Below are 21,857 nucleotides of genomic sequence, written 5' to 3'. Positions count from 1 at the left end.
GGGCTTATAGCTGAAATAGACAGGGCAAGAGACCTGCAGCACTGAGTCTGCATTCAGATCTCTGATTCAGACCCGGGGATTGAGGGAAAAGTCCTCAAGGTGTTTATATGAACACAATTATCTTCATAATGATATAAATTGTGGTTATTTGTATATGAAATTACAAACAACAAATGTAGTGTAACCCCTCCGGACCTACGCCACCCAACCCACTCCGAGCTGGTATCGAACCGGCGACCCTCCGCATGGGTGTCGGGTGCTCTACCAAGGAGGCTAAAGACCATGACCTCTAGCATATGTCGCTAGAGCACCTTTAGAGGTCAAAGGAGTGAAGTTTACCTGCACAGCACACACTAGCTGGTCTCCGTTACACTCAGCCCTCTAAACCTCACTCCCATCCGGGTCACGGCACCAATGTAACCCCACCAGTCCAATGCCACCCAACCTGCTCCGAGCTGGTATCAAACCGGCGACCTTCCGCATGGGAGTTGGGTGCTCTACCAAAGAGGCTAAAGACCATAGCCTCTAGTATCTGTCGCTAGAGCACCTTTAGACGTCAGAGGAGTGAGGTTTACCTGCACAGCACACACTAGCTGGCCTCCGTTACAGTAGCAGGGCATTAAATTACTGTTTATTTCTTTGCATTTTAACTTTGTAACCTATAAAATCATATGTCTGCTCACGCTAACTGACAACAGTTGTTCACTCCCCTCCTTCTCCCCTGCTGGCCACGCCCACTCCTGCCCTTTGCTTACAGAGCTCCACGCCCATTATGATGCATCTTTTGAAAATAATTCTGAGGTAGACCTGAACCGAAAGTGGGGGGTGTCATGACCCTTTGAAAATAAATAGTATTTTTTATTTACATTTTTTTTATGTTAGAAATATTGCCATACATCAGATAAAAGGTGAAGATACATTAAATTCAAACAAACTAGGTTTTAGTTTCAGTTGTTTTTAAAGCTTGTGTTTAATATTATTGAACATTGATCAGCATGTAAATAAATAGGAGTACATGTGTTGTAGTGCAGAATGCTCTTTATTGTGGGAAACATGATCAGTGTTGTGCAGTGTGTGTGTGTTTCAGGGGCGACTCGGGTCTGCAGATCTGACTGAATGCACTGAAGATCAGATCCACTCGTCCCCATCAGATCCTCTCAGCTGCCGGACGGAGTTTCCTGAGGGATCGTCACTGCGTCGCCACATCGAGAAACACACACACACACATCAGATGAGTGAGTGTCAAACACAACATAAAACAATTGTGAATATGAGAAGCTTATAATGAATTGTGTACATTAAAAAAAAGTATTTAAAAATTTAAAGAAAAGGGGGAAATATATGAGCAATATCACACGAGTAGCAGTGCGATATGGCTGTATATCGTTGGCCGCAGGCCATGTGCCTTAGTGCACCCACCAGTGCCGATATACAGCCACATCGCACTGCTACGAGTGTGATATTGCGTTTATACAACAGTTTGACGGCATAATTGTGTATATAAAAACAAAATCAAACATGGAGAGTCTCAAAAACCCTTTTGTATGAGGAACTACTTTCTTCCAGATTCAAATCATAAGCTGAGAGTTAAACAGCTGAGCAAGCATCTTTTAAACTTTAGAGCTTTAGTGTCTGCTTTTTGCTGGCTGTATGTGGGCGGAGTAATACACAAAAGGTAAAGAGGCTGTAGGAGTTCTGATATTGCAGAATATCGCATCGCTATCAGCCAATCAGATTTGAGAACCAGACAGAACTGTTGTATAAATATATACATATATATATATATATATATATATATATATATATATATATATATATATATATATATATATATATATATATATATATATAAATCAAATTATATATTCATATCTCAATTATTTTTAACCGATTGTATTTGTGAGAGAACTGGGAAAAGTGATTAGCTGACTTTAAAAAAGTGAGTAAATACATTGCCTTTTAATTATTAAGTAAATGAACTATGTGGGATGACATGGCGGCTCAGTGGTTAGCACTGTGGCCTCACAGCAGGAAGGTCGCTGGTTCAAGTCCTGGCTGTTCAAGTCCCTGTGTTGGCGTGGGTTTCCTCTGAGTGCTCCGGTTTCCCCCACAATCCAAACACATGCGCTAAAGGGGAACTGATTAACTAAATTAGCCGTAGTGTATAAATGTGTCTGTGAATGAGTGTGTATGGGTGTTTCCCAGTACTGGATTACAGCTGGAAGGGCATCCGCTGTGTGAAACATATGCTATGGTTCATTCCGCTGTGGTGACTCCTGATGAATAAAGGCACTAAGCCGAAGGAAAATGACTGAATGAATGAACTATGTGCATAACTATAAAAATTAAGTAAGCTAAATAGTCTCACATTACAAGTTTACTCCCTTTAAGTAAGGTCAACTTGTTGCTTTTATGCCAATGAGTTCACTCACTTTTTTTAAAGAAAGTAACTTATCGCTTTTTACAGTGAATACATTTTATTTATAATTAATAAGTTTTTTTTTTTTACTTCCCTATTCCTAGATCTTTTCCTATGACTTCAATTCATAGATATATATTTTTCAACATATTTATAAAAAATCTTTAATCGTGTTTCAATGGGTCTGAATGGATCTAAAATATGTAAAACATATGCTTGAATGTGTAAAATGAAAATGAATTAAATGAAAATAAAAAAAGGAGCTCATTTAATTTAAATGAATCAGACAGCTGGATATATTGGATATACAGTATAATGTTATGAAGAATGAAATAATAATATAATAATAAATAATTATTAATGAATAATTAAATGAATAATTAAATAAATAAAATAAATAACTAAAGAATAAATAAATAATTAAATAAATAGATGAAATTAAAACAAAAAAGGATGAAATGAAAATAAAAAAGGTCATTTAATTTGAATGAATACAAACAATCAGACAGCTGGATATACTGGATATACAGTATAATGTTATGAAGTATGAAATAATAATATAATAATAAGTAAATAAATAAATAAATAAATAAATAAATAAATAAATAAATAAATAAATAAATAAATAAATAAATAAATTTGCTTTTCAGGACCCTTGAGATTTTTTGTATTTATTTTCATGACAATTAAATTCTGTTAATCAGATCTCAATATAATACATTTTAATATAACTATTTTTAAATTTTTTTGTGATGATGTACCTGTTTTTTCTTATTCATTATCTTTTTTTTTAATTAATAAAGCATTTCGTTTTACTAGATGTATAATATAATTCATATAATTCAATAATGTTTTGGCCATTTTCCTGCCAGTTATGTATGGGTCTGGTCTGCAAGGATTAAGCAAAGTGAAAGTTATTTAATCTGAATGAATCCGAGCTGGAATCATCCTCATAAAGGTAATTATGGATACACTACATATTATGTTTTATAATGTGTGTCTTCCCTGCAGAAGTGCAGAAACGTCCCGCTCCACATCTTCAAACGGACAATTACGATCATACCTGCAGACAAACATTCAGCAGAGTTACTGATCATCATCCTTTATATTTATTACACATGTATTCTATTTTTAAATTAATGTGGTTTTTTTATGTAAATGCTATAGGAATTGGACAATGTTTGGCTGAGATATAAATAATAGAAAATCTGGAGACTGAGGGTTCAAAAAATGTAATATAAAGTTGCCTAAGTGGAGTTCTTAATCAAAAAATGAGTTTCTAATACATATTTACAGCATGAAATCTACAAAATGTCACATTGATAGGGCTTGAGTGTCCACACAGCACATTTTAGCTCCTACTATTTAAAATACTGGAATGTTTTGTATTTTGTTACAGACATACGGTGTCATCCTGCAACTGTTTTCCAGCAAATGAAATGTCCCAAACCCTATTTTTAATTGTCCAAACTGGGGAAAAATGTTGTTTTTACTCTCTGATAGTCAAAACATGTTCAAAAAAAGTTCTATGTTAAATATGCATTACAAAACAGTCAGGGAAAAGTGTTTTATGTAAATAAGTCCACATGAATGGACATCATTTTCTCTAAAAGAACATCATGTCAAAAGATGATACTTAGATTTTTATTCTAATTAGGTTCCAATAAGCCCAAATAGCAAAGAGCAATAAAAATACATGTAAAAAAACACCTTGGGCCTTAAGAGGTTTAAGATTTGAGGCATAAAGGAAAAATCTATATATTTTTTTTTCCCAGTGACTCAGTGGTTAACACTATGGCTTCACAGCAAGAAGGTTGCTGGTTCGAGAGCTGGCTGGGTCAGTTGGCATTTCTGTGTGGAGTTTGCTTGTTCTCCCTGTGTTAGCCTGCGTTTCCTCTGGGTGCTCTGGTTTTCCCCACAAGTTAAAAGACATGCACTATAGGTAAATTTGGTAGGCTAAATTGTCCGTAGTGTATGTGTGTGAATGAGAATGATCGCGGAATAAAGAGAAGAGCGGGGGGTGGGGGGCTGGTGGATTGGCACAGACCCTTGATAATGTCTCTGGGGCCACAATAAATGAATGGGCCCTTAGAATTGTCCTAACCCTATCACTCACCACCCCCTAGCAGCGCCCCTGGTGTTGGGTGATGTGTTGCAGCTGGAAGTGCATCCGCTGTATGATAAGTTGGCGGTTTATTTCGCTGAGGCGACCCAAAATAAAAAAAAGGGACTAAGCCGAAAAGAAAATGAATGAGTTGGCAACTTATTTTACTTAAGTTTTGTAATCCACACTCTCAGAAATGAAGATACAAAAGCTGTCACTGGCAAAGTAGCCTTTAAAAAAGTACATGACACATTTGTACTCAAAGGCCTACTTTTTGGTATTGGTACCTTAAAATTATATTATTAGCATGTCTTAAATCAGAATCAGAATGAGATTTATTTATAAGGAATAATTTGTGGTTTATAGTAGGTCAAGGTGCATACATATCATCACAAGAGGACACAAGGACGTTTAAATTAGTGGATAATAAGTGGATTGTTTAATTACATCAAAATTATATATAGATAATTTGAGCTATATGGTCATTGTTGACTAATTTAACTAAAAATAAATAGCATGTATTTACAAATAAGTACAGAAATCCTCAACTCTGAGGCTACTGTACTGTTTAAGGCCTTTAAAACACAGGTAATTGATGTGTTGGCTATTTAAGTTAGATAGGCCTGAGGAAAAAAAAAGTTTTCTAAAATATCTAAAGGGTCCATGTTGTACCTTAACTGTCCAGTACATTCATCATTCATTTATTTATTCATTCATTTTCCTTCAGCTTAGTCTCGTTTTCAGAGGTTGCCCCAGAGGAATGAACTGCCAACTATTCAGCATGTTTTACACATAATTTTTTTACATATGTTTTTTGCCCTTCCAGCCACAACCCAGTATTGGGAAACACCCATACACACACACACACACACACACACACACACACACACACACACACACACACACACACACACACACACACACACACACTACAGACAATTTAGTTGATTCCCCCATAGCACTGAGGGGGAAACTGGAGCAGCCAGAGAAAACCCATGCCAACACGGGGAGAACATGCAAACTCGGGACTCAAACCAGCGACCTTCTTGCTCTGAGGCAACAGTGCTAACCACTGAGGCACTGTGCTGCCTGGCTTAAACGTACATATTAATACCTAAAAAGTACAAAAATGTACCTTTTGAAAAGGTCCGAGCTTTTGTACCTTTAATTCTGAGTGTGCAGGGTCACATATAGTTCGATGTTTGTTTTATGTTGCATGTCAGTTTCACGTTGGTACCGTTTGTAAGGACGTCCGTCTGCGGTGATGAGAAACTTCTCAAAGTTCCAGCGGACGTCATTGGCTTTAATGGGAGACCAGTAGAGTTTCCTGATGTCTCCAATGACAGGATTGACAAACGGAAGACTTTCCTGCAAGAATGAGAGTGTGGAAACCATTACAGTGGTTTTAAAATTGCTATATTACTTATTGCCTTTCAGCTGATTTACAGTGTGTTTTGAGTAATAATAGTGTACTAAAAATAAACGTCTATCCTTTGTGTTTTTTTAAAACCGCAACACATCACTGGAAGTACAGGCTTCAGCCTACATAAAACACCAATAGTATCTAGACGCAGACTTTGATTTGCAACCTGAGACTGCATATCTCAGAGATGCAATGACACAATGCCGTCAAATGCAGTCAATGGAGCTATTTGAAAACCTTTATTTGTCACATACACTTTTACATGCAGTCAATTTAGACTCCCCAGACTATACACAAACACCACATATTTCAGGGGAACACAAGTCAGACGAGAGGTAGCTTTTAGAAAGAGGAAATAAGATTCATTAGGGAAAAGGGAGGTGAAAAAATATCCCCTCTTGGACTGCTGTTGAAGTAGGGCTCGTTGTGAGATCAGAGGGAAAAAAAGCACCAGCACAAGCACATAAACACATAGACATCGCAGCAGGGGATGGAAACAGGGGATGTGGACATAATCTGATAAAGGCGGCAGCCATCCTATCCTGCAACCAAGGGGTGCTGGTCACAGACCCGCCTAACCACACCGGTAAGTGAAGCACATGAAGGCGTGGGATTTGGGGGTTAGGCAGTGATTGTCTATCTGTAGCTGTGTATGTGTGTGTGTGTAAGCCAGTAGAGTCTCACAGGTGTCCTTGGAACAGGGAGCAGGAATTTTGAGCATCTCCTTTTCTTGCTCTATGGGGAAATTGTATCTCCAGACGAACCCTTTTGGCAGGAGAGTTACAGGGACGTCAAAAGAGAAGAAAAGGTTTTCAAATTTGGGTCAATTTCTGCAAATTTTAGCAGATACCTAATGTCCGTCACTGGTCTCCAGGTCTGACTAAATCCCATTGCAACACCTCTAGTTTCTCCCCGATGTTTTCCAATTTGCAGTCTAAGGCCACAGTCTGAGTACCAACAACACTGCTTACCACCGTTTCAATCCAGCAGGCCAGCTTGGTGGGGTTTTGAGCCACATTGACTGCTTTTACCAATCGCTTTTACCCCGCCTAAGCCCATCAGCAGAAACCCTGTAATCAAAGTTCTGAATAGATAGATATCTTTAATATCCTCCAGGGACAGAGCGGCCAGGCACATGACGCGCCACTTCTCCCACCCTTCCATCATGTCTCCAGCTGCGAACATCCCCGCAGGACAGTTGGGTTACCCCGAACCCAAACTCCTCACCGAGAGCCAAAGAGACGTCAGTGTGAGAGGTGGGGTTAGGTGTGCGCATTAAAAAGCATTGCGTGCAGCTCAGATTGCAACTGCTTCCAGACCACTTTTAAAAAACACATTTAAAGATATAGTTCACCCAAAAAAATAAAAGTAACCTAATGTTGATTTTGTCCATATTTGACCAAACATGTGGTTATGGCAACCAGCAGTTTTTTGACTCTATCGGTAAAACAGGCTTTATTTTGTTCATGCAAACTAATATATCCAGTATAAATGGAGTATATGTCTGAGTGAGCTGCAGTAAACGCAGTACCTTCAGGTAAGCGTACAGAGGATCTTCATCAGAGCCGTTCACCTCAATCCTGCTGAAAATGGGGAACTTTGGAAGGAAACCAGATCCTGGTCTCACATGCTGCAGAACATTCAGGGTTTCATGGTTCTCCTCTGAGGAAAAACAGAGAGAGTATTATTACAGCACTCAGATAATAACCTCCCCCATAACTAAATTTCTCTGGCCTAATTCTGGCCCACATCATCAGCAATTGTTTTTGGCCCACATGCCGCAGTGAATTACGGTACATGACTGGACCAAATTTGGCTTCCAGACAAGAGGCAAACATGGACCATATCTGGGCTAAGTCTCAGCCAAGTTAATAACCCATAACTGGGCCTGAACTGATATGTAGGTGTTGTCACGATCACCAGCGATCGTATTCCACTAGATCGCTGGTTCTCACTCACAACAGACCATGGACTACACTTCCGCCTTTTTCTGGACTACATATTCAGACATGGACTTCGCCTACACCCATGCTCACTCATCTAGATTGATTACACTCGCAACACCTGTGGCCTATCAGAGACTGATTGCATTCACTACATTAGCCACTCATTCACCCTTTCAGTTTGCCGAGTCTTGTTCACTGTATAGATGACATTACAACGTGTTTATCCTGTCTTGTTTTCCTTTGTTTTTGACTTAGCTTTGTACTCTTGTTCTCCTTGCCTGCCGCCTGCCTTTTTGATCTCTCGCCTGTGTACTGATTATGATTCTGGACTGCCTGAACATATCTGTTTATACTTGTTGACCTTTGCTTGCCTGACGACGATTAAACCTGCAGTTTTGGATCCTACCTTCTGTTGTGAGTGTCATCTCTACAGTGAACAAGACTCGGCAAACTGAAAGGGTGAATGAGTGGCTTATGTAGAGCATGCAATCAGTCTCTGATAGGCGCAGGTGTTGCGAGTGTAATCAATCTAGATGAGTGAGCATGGGTGTAGGCGAAGTGCATGTCTGAATATGTAGTCCAGGAAAAGGCGGAAGTGTAGTCCACGGTCTGTTGTGAGTGAGAACCAGCAATCTAGTGGAATACGATCACTGGTAATCCTGACAGGTGTCATGACTGCAATTTTTTTTTTATAAACCTGTGAAGCATTTCGCTTTATGGCTGTGCTTTTTCTTGAAGCGACATGATTAATAAATCTTTTTCTGCACTCAAAAATAATTTCAATGTATTTTAAAAGTGGGTCAAGATAGGCCAAACTTACGTGGCCCGCATATACATTTTTAACAAATGGGCCAAATACTACATTTGATATCTGGCCCAAGTCTTGAGTGCTGCCTGTAAGACGGTGCCACCTCAGCCTGCTGTGCCAGCTTTTATGCCAAATCTGGGCCAGAATTCTTTGCTACCTGAGCTATGACTATTCAAGCGTGTACCAAGTGTACAAATCAATAATACATATTTTATTTCAGGATTCTTTTATAGTGGAGATCATTATTCAGGTCTTTGAATTGGATTTACAGCACCATTGTACAGATATGCAACTACCCCTTATTCAGATTAAAATAAGGATAGGTTGTACTGTATATGGAGTGTGTTGTCTGTTCAGTGCACATCTCACCAGGAGACTGAAGTCCAAACTGATTGCAGGGGAAACCAAGTACAGTGAAGCGCTGTCCTCCATACATGTCCATGAGTGCATTCATCCTGTGATACTGAACACAGCATTTACATTATTGCCAACTCGGGCTCATTGTGGAAAAGTAGTCTGGCGGACGTTTCTGGAGACCGCGGATTTAATCCCGGCAGGTACGTACGGCTGTAGTTTTTGTTTTTGCGAATCCGTGAGAGGCCGCTATTGTGCGCTTTTTCACACCTCAGACGCCTATCGCGAGAGCGGTTCGCGCCCGCGCTGTTCTCGCGGGAACCCACCTGAGGCCGCTGTCCGACTGACCGGATGATTGACTGCGCGACCGGCCAATCGGCCGACTCACCCTCCTCCTTCCCTGAACCCAACCAATTTTACCGATCAACCCGCCTGCCTGCTCGCTTCCCTAAACCCGAGCAACAGTTTACAAAAGTGTTTCCAAAAAAATAAAAGCCCATTTTTTTTTTTTCTACCCCGTTTTGGGATTTCACCGTGTTCTCACCCTGTTACGAAACTTGTTCACTTAATTTTTGGGATTCTGTTTTTGTCTTACCTGATTGCTGGAACCGCTCTTCCCCGGACTCGAAATCTATCGCCGTGATCGACTCCTCTCTGCATATCGAGCCTGCCGATGTACACGGTGAGCTGAGTGGACAAACGGGTTGAGCGGGGAAGACCTCCACAAGGAAGTAAGGCAAGCGCGAAAGGTAACAGCGTCACACCGCCCCGCAGTGTACGCTTGAAAAAAATAAACGCAGCCGTACGCACCCCCCGGGCGTATTCCGCTGTCTCCAGAAACGTCCGCGGGACTACGTTTTCAGAATGAGCTTGGGTTGATTATTGTCATTATTCACGTACTGTAAACATCCGCTGTCCACATCATATTACAATTTTCAATAATTTTGGATTAGTTAATGTTAGTTAATGTATTTATTAACATGAACAAACAATGAACAATATGTTTAATACAGTATTTGCTCATGTTAGTTATTGTTGGTTAATGAAAATAAAGTTAGTTAGTTTGTTTTAACCTCCTGGTGCAACTGTCGTTAACAAGCATGCATTTGGATGTTAATAATGTATTAATACATGTTGAACTATGTTTAATAAATGCTGTACAAGTATTGTTCGTAATTAGTTCGTAAATGCATTAACTAATGAAACCTTATTGTAAAACATGACCAATTACCTTTACTACAAAGCAAATGCAGGTCTATTTTGTCCACAAAAATGAAAGGCTAAAATATGTCGCAAATTGTAAAGTTGTCCTCCAGTGTAATAATTTATGCTTTTACCATTACATGTTTAAATAAGTAAAAAATATTTACTTTAAATATTTTTTAAATAAAATATCAAAGCAAATGTATAATTTATTTCTTGCCATGTTCAAATAGGTGTTAGATCTCTAAACAAATGGACTAAATCTTAATGTTTTACAGGAGTAAAGTCAGAATTAAAAACAAAAAAAGACATCAAAAAGTCATCAACATATTCTAAACAATAGTCTGGGCAGTTTGGTGATTTTTGACTTGTATATAGCCTCTAAAATATATTTTAATACATGTGGATTGCTGTAGCAAAGTAATGCTTTACTACTTCGAGTAGTCTTGTCAAAAATTATTCATTCATTAATTTTCCTTCGGCTTAGTCCCTTTTTTATCAGGAGTCTAAACAGTATAATGAACCGCCAACTATTCCAGCATGTTTTATGCAGCGGATGCCTTTCCAGCTGCAACCCAGTGCTGGGAAACACTAATACACACTTGCATTCACACATTGCCAATTTTGTTTACCCAATTCACCCACAGCACTTACATTGTTATACAATGACTTGCCTAATTACCCCAACTTGCCTAATTAACCTAGTTAAGCCTTTAAATGTCACTTTAAGCTGAATACTAGCATCTTGAAAAATATCCAGCATATATCCAGTTAATGTGTGGAAAAAATATACTGAAAAATTTAATTAAATTTAAAGTTCACAAACAGTGATTCAGTGAACATTGTGATTCATTCAAGTGCATATTAAAAGCAGCCCATTACTCAAGCTCACCTCTTCAATGGTGGACCCTCAGAAGGTGGCCACGTTCATGATGAGCAGAACTTTTCCTCTGAAGATGTCGAGCGAGACGCTTTTTTCCTCCAGGGTCTCCACAGTGAAATCATACACTGAATTTGCAGCCATATTAGCTGTAGATTGTGAGTGTCTGTGTGTATCAGAGCGGCTGTATGCAGTAACCAGTGTCTCTCAGCTGCGTTTCATTCACTGCTCTGTATCTCTAGCTCAGCAGAGCTTCTGCATCACTGACTCCATTGTTTCTGACATGCTCTTCTTTAGATTAGTTTTTTGTTTTTTTTGTTGCAGGTTTGTAAAGCCTCGCTGATCCTGACGGTCATGTGACTGTCCTCATTTCAATGGACAGGTAACTGCGTCATCCGTCAACAGAATGTTTGATTTATTTACTTTTTTTTTTGCTTGTTAACTAGCACAATTTCATCTACTAATCAACTTTAAAGTATATTATGCAACCTTTCACTTTACACATAGAAAATACATCATACTGTAATATTTGTGAACTGATCAACTGTAATAAATACTGTAGTATACTTTTACTACAGTAAACTGTGGTGTATATTAGTATAATGTATAGCTGTATTATAAGTACAATATTGGGTAATTTGGTAGCATTAGTTGTGGTATTACAACTCGTATCAAATTACTAACACTATAGTATTTGTTCATGTGGTCGATATCTTACTCAAACATAATTTAATAAGGCGAACAGATTTGCCGGACATTCTGTAGAGATTAATGGCAGCTACAAAAATGTAGCATACAGTACACAGAGGACAGAATAAAAATATTAAAGTATAGTAAAAACTATAGAGTTTTAAAATCATACTATAGTAAGCTACTTGAATTATAATGTTAATTTTTCAGCTATGGTAACACATATAGCTAATATAAACAATTGACCTAGTAAGTTTTACACAACTATAGGGTAGCCTATATAGAGGAATTACCAACCTTCGCCAAACAGGTTCAACCGCATGTAACCCTGCTGGTCCTGCTGGTCACTGAATGCTAAGAATGAAATGTTCAAATGTAAGTTCACATACTCTGCCGTACAGGTGCAGTTCAATGTCAGAATGTAGTTGTTTTTCTTGTTGATGATTACCCAGTTCCTGTGGTCTTCTTTTCTTGTCTTTGGCTAGGCAGAACCTTGGTTTTTAGCACTACACAGTTTTGAATCTGGTAATCATGGGACATTATTTCTTGCACATGACCACACAGAACAAACTTGTAGGCATCCGAAGACTTTTAAGCTTTTTACTTCTCTCTTGTAAAATTACTTGGAGTTTCATTGAGATAGTTGTGGATTTCAGGCTGGATGCTTAGCCATTTCGTCTTATTTGCTATTGCAAACGGGCCTGTCAGACGAACGCCGCTCACTTTAACGTTAATTTTGCAGAAAAACTGTGCTTATCACTTGGTAACAAGCTGTTATAATATGCTGAAAGTATTATGCAAATAATATATAAAACATGTAATCAGTATAACTTATCTCTAAGACAACAACAACTCTGTACTTACCGCATTGGATGTCATTCCCTCGCTGAAAATGCTTGCGCTCCTGGTTTTTTCTCCAACCTTGATGTGCAGGAAAGCATTCTGGATGTTTACAAACCAGTAATTTGCCTATAGGCTACAGTAATACACTTTAATAGTATAGTTCACATACAATAGCGTAATAATAATAATAATAAGCTAGCTCTCTGCAACTCTCACATGGTCGCCCACTGAAGCTAAGAAGGCTGCGCCCGGTCAGTACCTGGATGGGAGACCACATGGGAAAGCTAGCTTGCTGCCGGAAGTGGTGTTAGTGAGGCCAGCAGGGGGCGTCCAACCTGCGGTCTGTGTGGGTCCTAATGCCCCAGTATAATGACGGAGACGCTATACTGCTCAGTGAGCGCTGTCTTTTGGATGAGATGTTAAACAGAGGTCCCGACTCTCTGTGGTCGTTAAAGATCCCAGGATGTCCTTCGAAAAGAGTAGGGGTTTAACTCCGGCATCCTGGCCAACTCTGCCCACTGGCCTCTGGCGCAAAATACCCCATTGTGTAAAGCGCTTTGAGTGACCAGAAAAGCGCTATATAAATGTAAGGAATTATTATTATTATTTATTAGTATAGTTCACATACAATACAGTATACCATATATTACTATAGTGTTTTTTTATGTGTTTGTACCCCTGCTGAAAAAAACTGCTTAAACCAGCCTAACCTGGTTGGCTGGTTTTAGCCGGTGGATCAGCCTGGTTTTAGAGGGGTTTTGGCCACTTCCAGACTGGTTCCCAGCCATTTCCAGCCTGGTCCTAGCTGGTCAGGCTGGAAAATTACCAGCTAAAACCAGCTTGACCAGCCTGGTTTAAGCTGGACATAGTTGGTTTTGGCTGGGCTCCCAGCCTGGCTAGCTAAGACCAGGCTGGAAGTGGTAAAACTCCTCTAAAACCAGCCTGGTTGTCCAGCTAAAACCAGCCAACCAGCCTAGGCTTAAGGCGCAGAAGGTGACAACAACACTATTTTTGCTCATTGGTAAAGTCTAGAGAGTCACAGCAGCGGATACGTACATCAATATAGTATAATGTTGTGATAAACAACATTTTACGTTACTGTGAATGATAGCTTTAGGGCTGATGTTGGCGTAGGCATTAATGAAATACAATTTATTGGATAATTTAAGAAAAAACATGAATCATACTCAACATAATTGCTCTTTTTAAATTACTGTAAGGGTTATGATGGGGTAGAGTTTATTAAAATGCCATTAATGGGTAATGTAATAATATAAATAATTCTCGTTAACTTCCGCCCGAAGCTGTATCCCTTCTGGCAGGCAACAACTTCTCTCGCTTCCGCATCCAGGTCGGCAGATGGCGGAAGCGAGTCTCCACACCAGAGCCCGGATGAGCCGGTCAGCTGTTTGTCAGTCATGATAAATAATAATGTACACGGACCACAGGACAGTGTCAGCATGGATCAAAAACCTGACGAGCGCGTGCAAAGCCACAGGTATATTTCATAAAGAGAGATCCTGTCATATGTGCACGGGTTCAGAAGCTTCTCTTGGCTTGCAAGCATTATTACACACTAGCAGCTTGATAATAAGCATAACGCAGTCAATGCATGCAAACAAAGAGCAAGACAACATAAGGGGCTTCATTCTTCCGCTTCTATTAATATTATAAGCACTAATTTATAGTTTCTATGCATGCATGTTGATTACAGAGAGCTTTTGCGATGCTCCTTGTGTGAGGCTCTTCTGGAAAGCTCTGTGCTACTGTAATCTCTGACTTAAATGACTATATTTTACTTTATTGTTTACAACAGTATGTCTAATATACATTTAGTGTTGCTATTATATGCGTGTTGCATCCATTTAATATTTAATCGCTAATATGTTTATGCATTATATTTACCAAGCATGATGCATATGTATACGTTCACGTTACGTTTTTAACCTCCATCAGTTGTCAAAAATGCACAGCTGACCCAGCCGAGGCTCAAACCAGCGACTTTCTTGCTGTGAGGCGAACGTGTTACCTGCTGTGCCACAGATTACTATAACACCAAACTACTATAATTACACTTGAAAAATGAACATAAATGTACATAAATATAAACATATCACTCTAGTCTTGATAAATAAAATCAATTTAGTGCTGAAAACAGAGAGTGTGTCTGTCTGTGCATGTGTATGTGTATATGTGTCTGCACCAGACTATGTCTGTATAGGTATATGTGTGTTTGTTTTTTACCTGATAGAAGTCTTGTTGCCTATCCAAGTTTTAAGAACAACAAATAATAAATATAAGTTGACTTCTTGTTGGTCATTTGGTGTCAGAAGTGGCTTATATGAAAGGCAAAGGCCTCTAGATTACATTTATTTGACCACAATAAAATATGATCATGCCCTGATTTTTAATGATTTCATTAGGACAGTAAAGTCTGACTTTGCTTAGACAAAAGTCTCATCACTTAACAGAAACAATGCACAGTATAGAATATAAAGTCCTGCTGCAGTGGAGACAGAATGAATATTGTGTCTGACTCCATCATGAGCTTGGAGGACTGCATCTAAACATCTCTGACATGACTCAAATCACTGATTAATAAAGTCATCTGGAATAGCAAAGAAAGCGTTCCTGCAGGACTCCCAGAGTTCATCAAGAATCTTTAGATTCATCCTTAATGGCTCCTCCTTCATCTTACCCCGGTCATGCTCAATAATGTTTATTTCTGGTGACTGGGCTGGCCAATCCTGAAGCACCTTAACCTTCTTTGCTTTCAGGAGCTTTGATGTGAAGGCTGAAGTATGAGCAGGAGCGCTATCCTGCTGGAGAATTGTCCCTCTCCTGTGGTTTGTAATGTAATGGGCAGCACAAATGTCTTGATACCTCAGGCTGTTGATGTTGATCATCCACTCTGCAGATCTCTCGCACACCCCCATACTGAATGTAACTCCAAACCATGACTTTTCCCTCAGCAACTTTTTAAAATAATTTTTTAGGGGTTTTTCACCTTTAATTTGTAAAGGACAGTGAAGGTTAAAGACAGGAAGGTTTTGGGAGCAGAGAGAGGGTGGATGGGTCGGCAAAGGACCTCGAGCTGGGAATCAAACTCGGGTCGCCGTGAGCAACTTGGAGCTATATGTCAGCGCACTTAAACACTAGTCTATCCTTCAACAAACTTTTCTGTGAGAATCATGGCTCCATGCGGGTTCTAGTAGGTCTTCTGAAGTATTTGTGATGATTGGGATGCAGTTCAACAGATGATTCATCAGAAAAATCCACCTTCTGCCACTTTTCCAAATGATGAATCGACTAGATGTCAAGTTATTAGTTGCTCTTAAAATTGGGATCAATGACAAATATTTTGTCAGGTTGTGTAGTATATGTATATGTATGTGTGTGTGTGTGTGTGTGTGTATATATATATATATGCGTGTATGCATTTGTGTGTGTCAATATTTAATTAATGGTTATTTGTATAGCATTTTTCACAAAAAAGTAAGTGTGTGTCAAGCTTAATTAATTAAGGTCAAGCTTACTTGTTTAGTGCTTTTTACAATCACTTGTGTGTGTCAAGCCTATTCAATTCACTTTAAGCTTATTTTTATAGTGCTTTTCACAAAAATGTGTGTGTGTGTGTGTTAGGTGTGAGCTGCTGGATCTGCCGTGGGAGGATGTGTTAGTAAGTCATGTGTTCTGTCATCTACCCCTGCGTCTGCTGGTGAGTCTTCAGCGGGTCAGTAAGAGTTTCCGCTCACTCATTCAGGTGTATCTGGACAACTGCCGCACCTTCGACCCAGCACAGGTGACCCATCACAACACTCACAACATAACAATCTGTTTCTGATATAATTTTCTGTTTGTTTGTCCATCTCAAGCACTCACTCCCTTGATGCATTGCTGTACTTTCTTGCTGCTCTCTCAGTCGACAGTATTACCAGTTTGAAGATTTTAATTTGTTATTAGCATTATTGCTGTTGTTTTTTTTCTTCTTTTTATTATTATTATTATTGTTGTTTTTATAATTTTTATTTTATATTCTTGAAAGAACTCCTTTAAACTCATTATTTTTAATGTGTTGAATCAAAAATCAAGTAAAGACTATAATATGGTGAATTTTAATATATGTAAAAATTTATTCTCATGATTCAAAACTGCATTTTTATTATTAGTTTTTAGTGTCACACGATTCTTCAGAAATAATACTAATATGAGGATTTATTGATGAAGGAAATTTATTTGTATTTATTTTCACTTACAATTAAAAGGTTAAGAACATTAATAAGTTAGTAAAGCTGATTTAAAACAGTGTTTAAATAAATGTAAACAAAATAAATAAATAAAAAAATTAATATAATTTGAATAAATAAATTAAATTAAATCAATGATTAAATTAAATCATACATTTAGAATAAATAAATGAAATAAATAAAATTAAATTAAATAAACAAATTAAATGAAATAAAATAATAAAATAAAATTAAATAAATAGTATACATTTTATTAAATAATAAAGAAAATTTGAATAAATGAAATAAAAAATTCAATTAAATAATACAGGTAGAATAAATAAATAATTAAAATTAAATAAAATATTTAAATGCAATTAAATAAATAATTAAGATTAAATAAAACAAATAAATAAATATAAATAAATAATAGGAGTTAATTTAAATAAATAAATAAAAAATTTATAAATAAATCATTTAAATCAACAAAATTAGTAAATAATAGAACTGTAATTAAATTAATAAATAAAATTTAAATAAAACAATAAAAACATTTTTAATTAATTCAATAAATAGATAAAATTTGAATAATTAAATAAAAATTAAATAAATAATTAAATTAAATAATAAAATTATAATAAATAAGTAAAATTAAATAAATAATACAAATGTAAATAAATAAATAAATAATAGAAATTTAATTAAATAAAGGAAAGAAGCACTGGTTTGAGCCTCGGCTAGGTCAGTTGGCATTTCTGTGTGAAGTTAGCATGTTCTCCCTGTGTTGGCTCCCTGTGTTCCCCAAAGTCCAAACACATGCAGTACAGGTGAATTGGGTAAGCTAAATTGTCTGTAGTGTATGTATGTGTTTAAATGAGTGTGCATGGGTGTTTCTCAGTGATGGGTTGCAGCTGGAAGGACATCCGCTGCGTAAAACATATGCTGGATAAGTTGGCAGTTCATTCCGCTGTGGCGACCCCAGATTAATAGAAGAACTAAGCCGAAAAGAAAATAAATAAATGACAAAATAAAATTTAAATAAATAAATAAGATTAATTAAAATTGAATAAATAAATACAAGATAAATAAATTAATTAATTAACATAAAATAAATTTCTTCTCAGACGGGACCTCACATTCCCCGTGAAGCCTTCTGCTCCATCCTCCGCCACAACCAGGTCCTTCAGCACCTCAGCGTCACCAACTGCTCTGATTGGATCACAGACACAGATCTGCTGCCTGTGATTGGCCAGAACCAGCAGCTGCAGCATGTGGACCTGCGTGGCTGCGCTCAGCTGAGCCGGCGTGCGCTGGTGGCCGTGTCTCTGAGCTGCCCGCGACTGCAGCACCTCAGCCTGGCGCACTGCGAGTGGGTGGACAGTCTGGCGCTGCGCAGTCTGGCGGATCACTGCCCGATGCTGCGCTCGCTGGACCTCACCGCCTGCCGCCAGCTCAAGGACCCGGCCGTCTGCTACCTGGCAGGGAAGTGTCCGGAGCTGCGGGCGCTGTCGGTGGCTGTGAACGCCAACATCACGGACACTGCGGTGGAGGAGGTGGCCAAGAAATGCAGAGAGATGGAGAGACTGGACCTCACCGGCTGTCTGAGGGTCAGGAATGAAGCCATCAGGTGGGTGTGTGAATTGGAAGACCAAAATTATTTGCGAGGAATATTGAATTATTCAGATTCTACTTGACTGAGATTAGCTAATAGTGTTGTGTGTGCTGGGGGGCAACATGGTGGCTCAGTGGTTAGCACTTTAGCGCCTTTTTATTATTCAATCCACCAATAGCGCATGTGTTCGGACTGTGGAGGAGACCAGAGCACCCGGAGGAAACCCACGCCAACACAGGGAGAACATGCAAACTCCACACAGAAATGCCAGCTGACCCAGCCGGGACTCGAACCAGCAACCTTCTTGCTGTGAGGCGACCGTGCTAACCACTGAGGCACCGTGTCGTCCGAGGAGCTTTCAAGTAGAAGTATTTACTATGAAGCAAGATTTTGGCTAACTGTTTATTTGTGTATTTAGGACGCTAGCGGAGTACTGCCCCAAACTGCAGTCCCTAAAAGTCAACCACTGTCACAATGTGACGGAGTCGAGTCTGGGTGTTCTGCGGCGGAGGAACGTAGAGATTGATGTGGAGCCTCCCCTGCAGAGGGCGCTGGTGCTGCTGCAGGACGTTGTGGGATTCGCCCCCTTCATCAACCTGCAGATTTAACACACACAGACACACACAGTACAGACCCTTCTGAAGTCCGTAAGAGGTTAGTTACCAGAAATGATTTGCAAATGAAAATATTTTGTAAAGGGCTGTGCAATATGACAATACACACTCACCGGCCACTTTATTAGGTACGCCTTACTAGTACTGGACTCGACCCCCTTTTGCCTTCAGAACTGCCTTAATCCTTCGTGGCGGAGATTTAGCAAGGTACTGGAAATATTCCTCAGAGATTTTGCTCCATTTTGACATGATAGCATCACACAGTTGCTGCAGATTTGTCGGCTGCACATCCATGATGCCAATCTCCCGTTCCACCACATCCCAAAGGTGCTCTTTTGGATTGAGAGCTGGTGACTGTGGAGGCCATTTGAGTACAGTGAACTCATTGTCAGGTTCAAGAAACCAGTCTGAGATGATTCACGCTTTGTGACATGATGTGTTATCCTGCTGGAAGTAGCCATCAGAAGATGGGTACACTGTGGTCATAAAGGGATGGACATGGTCAGCAACAATACTCAGGTTGGCTGTGTCGTTGACACGATGCTCAATTGGTACTAATGGACCCAAAGTGTGCAAGAAAATATCCCCCTCACCATTACACCACCAGCAGCAGCCTAAACCATTGATACAAGGCAGGATGGATCCATTCTTTCATGTTATTGATGCCAAACTCTGACCCGACCATCCGAAAGTTGCAGCAGAAATGGAGACTCATCAGAGCAGGCAACATTTCTCCAATCTTCTATTGTCCAGTTTTGGTGAGTCTGTGTGAATTGTAGCCTCAGTTTCCTGTTCTTAGCTGACAGAAGTGGCACCCAGTGTGGTCTTCTGCTGCTGTAGCCCATCTGCCTCAAGGTTAAATGTGTTGTGTGATTAGAGATGCTCTTCTGCAGACCTCGGTTGTAACGAGTGCTTATTTGAGTTACTGTTGCCTTTCTATCAGCTGGAACCAGTCTGGCCATTCTCCTCTGACCTCTGGCATTAACAGGGCATTTGCACCCACAGAACTGCCGCTCACTGGATATTTTCTCTTTATCAGACCATTCTCTGTAAACCCTAGAGATGGTTGTGAGTGAAAATCCCAGTAGATCAGCAGTTTCTGAAATTCTCTGACCAGCCCGTCTGACAACAACAACCATGCCACCTTCAAAGTCACTTAAATCACCTTTCTTCCCCATTCTGATCCTCGCTTTGAACTGCCATGGAACTGGCCAATTAGAAAGTTGCGTTAACGAACCGTTGACCAGGTGTACCTAATAAAGTGGCCGGTGAGAGTACACACAGTTGAAGTCAAAATGATTAGCCCTCCTGTCAAATTTTGATTATTTAAACAATATTGCTAGGAAAGTATGTCATGTCGCTTTGGTAATGTTCTTTCTGTTTCGTCTCATAGGTGTTTTTATTCTCTGGAGGTCGACTTTTGAAACACTTTTACACCAATGCATCATCACAGAAGACACAACACCAAATGCTCAATCAAGTGCTTGACTGTTTTAGTGAATTATAGCATTTAAAAAGAGACTTTCTTTGGTTTGAATACAATCATTTGGCTCTGGTCCTATTATACATTGAACAATATGTACATCGGTGGAAATATCTTATTTATTAAAGCAGCTTTTTACGTTGTCATGCAAGAACCAAAATGTTGTATTGGTTTGCACTCATGAAATGCTGAAATATTTGCACTTTTTTTCAGTACAGCTTTACTGGACCGTCAGATTTTCATTAAATGAGTCTGTCGATTTAGTGCTGATTTTATTCTCATTCACTTAAGAGAGAGGAATGTCATCGTAATATTAAGGAACTCATCTGTAGATTGTCATTTACACATGAATTGTAAATGAATATATTGATTCATATGCACTTTGAAGCCTCAGTTTGACTATCATTTAAGTCTTGGTTGACTATTGTGTATGTTTTATCTGCAAATAAGTGCACAGAAATATTACAATCAACCTGGTTTTGCTCCTTATGTTGATAAAATGTTATAAACATGCAAAATTGACCACATTAAAGCATATTTTTATTGTGCGTTAAGTGTCAATATCACAATAATGTGCTTTTCTGTATGTCACTGGTCTTTTGTATCTGCTGCTTTATTATAAACAATTCAAGGTGCATCATTTGTTTGTGATTATGATCGTTTTAACAATATCAAAATGTATATTATTTTTTGCACATGCATTTTTGCTTTTGTATAATTCTGCAAGCGTGTGGTTGACTGTAAATGATTAAATGCGATGTTTGATGCAAATTGCTGAGAACCTATTAAGTCTTATGCAAGATGATGCTTTGAAACATTTGGATCATGACTGGTAAGTTTGTGGTATTAAAATTGTACAATGGTAAACTTTAAAGGTCCTGGGAAGTGGATTGTTGTTAAAAGGTGTACAGTATTGTTCATATTATTTATTAAATTACCCAATAAATTGTATTTTATTAACGTCTACCTCTACCACAACCTTCACAGTAATGTAAAAACAGTAATAATACAGAGTATTATTTATATTATTTATTAAATTACTTATTAAACTGTATTTTATTAATGTCTACCCTTACCCCAAATCAACTCAACCCTCACAGTAATGTAATTATACAGAGTATTATTTATATTATTTATTAAATAACCCATTAAACTGTATTTTACTAATGTCTATCCCTACCCTAACCCTCACAGTAATGTAAAAACAGTAATTATACAGAGTATTATTCATATTATTTATTAAATTACCCAT

The 21,857-nt window shown here is 38.6% G+C and overlaps 2 protein-coding genes across 5 annotated transcripts; one reads left to right on the top strand and one right to left on the bottom strand.

Moving 5' to 3' along the window:
• Window positions 1-1,016: 1,016 nt before the first annotated feature.
• On the bottom strand, window positions 1,017-11,332 carry gpx9 (glutathione peroxidase 9). 4 transcript variants are annotated; one of them, NM_001354172.1, is given in 6 exon segments: window positions 1,017-1,192; window positions 3,397-3,482; window positions 5,761-5,891; window positions 7,478-7,608; window positions 9,070-9,163; window positions 11,150-11,327. In NM_001354172.1, coding segments are annotated over 4 exon segments (423 nt in total). In that variant the 5' UTR covers window positions 9,155-9,163; window positions 11,150-11,327; the 3' UTR covers window positions 1,017-1,192; window positions 3,397-3,406.
• A 2,774-nt stretch (window positions 11,333-14,106) lies between these two features.
• fbxl15 (F-box and leucine-rich repeat protein 15) lies at window positions 14,107-21,376 on the top strand. Its single transcript, NM_212942.1, is given in 5 exon segments — window positions 14,107-14,168; window positions 16,313-16,472; window positions 18,021-18,523; window positions 18,927-19,162; window positions 20,516-21,376. Coding segments are annotated over 4 exon segments (891 nt in total). The 5' UTR covers window positions 14,107-14,130; the 3' UTR covers window positions 19,117-19,162; window positions 20,516-21,376.
• Window positions 21,377-21,857: the final 481 nt, after the last annotated feature.

The sequence above is a fragment of the Danio rerio genome, chromosome 12 (genome assembly GCF_052040795.2).
Source record: "Danio rerio strain M-AB ecotype USA chromosome 12, GRCz13ab, whole genome shotgun sequence".
Lineage (NCBI taxonomy): Eukaryota > Metazoa > Chordata > Actinopteri > Cypriniformes > Danionidae > Danio > Danio rerio.
The sequence above is the reverse complement of the archived record's forward strand: the minus strand, read 5'-3'. Positions and strand labels throughout refer to the sequence as shown.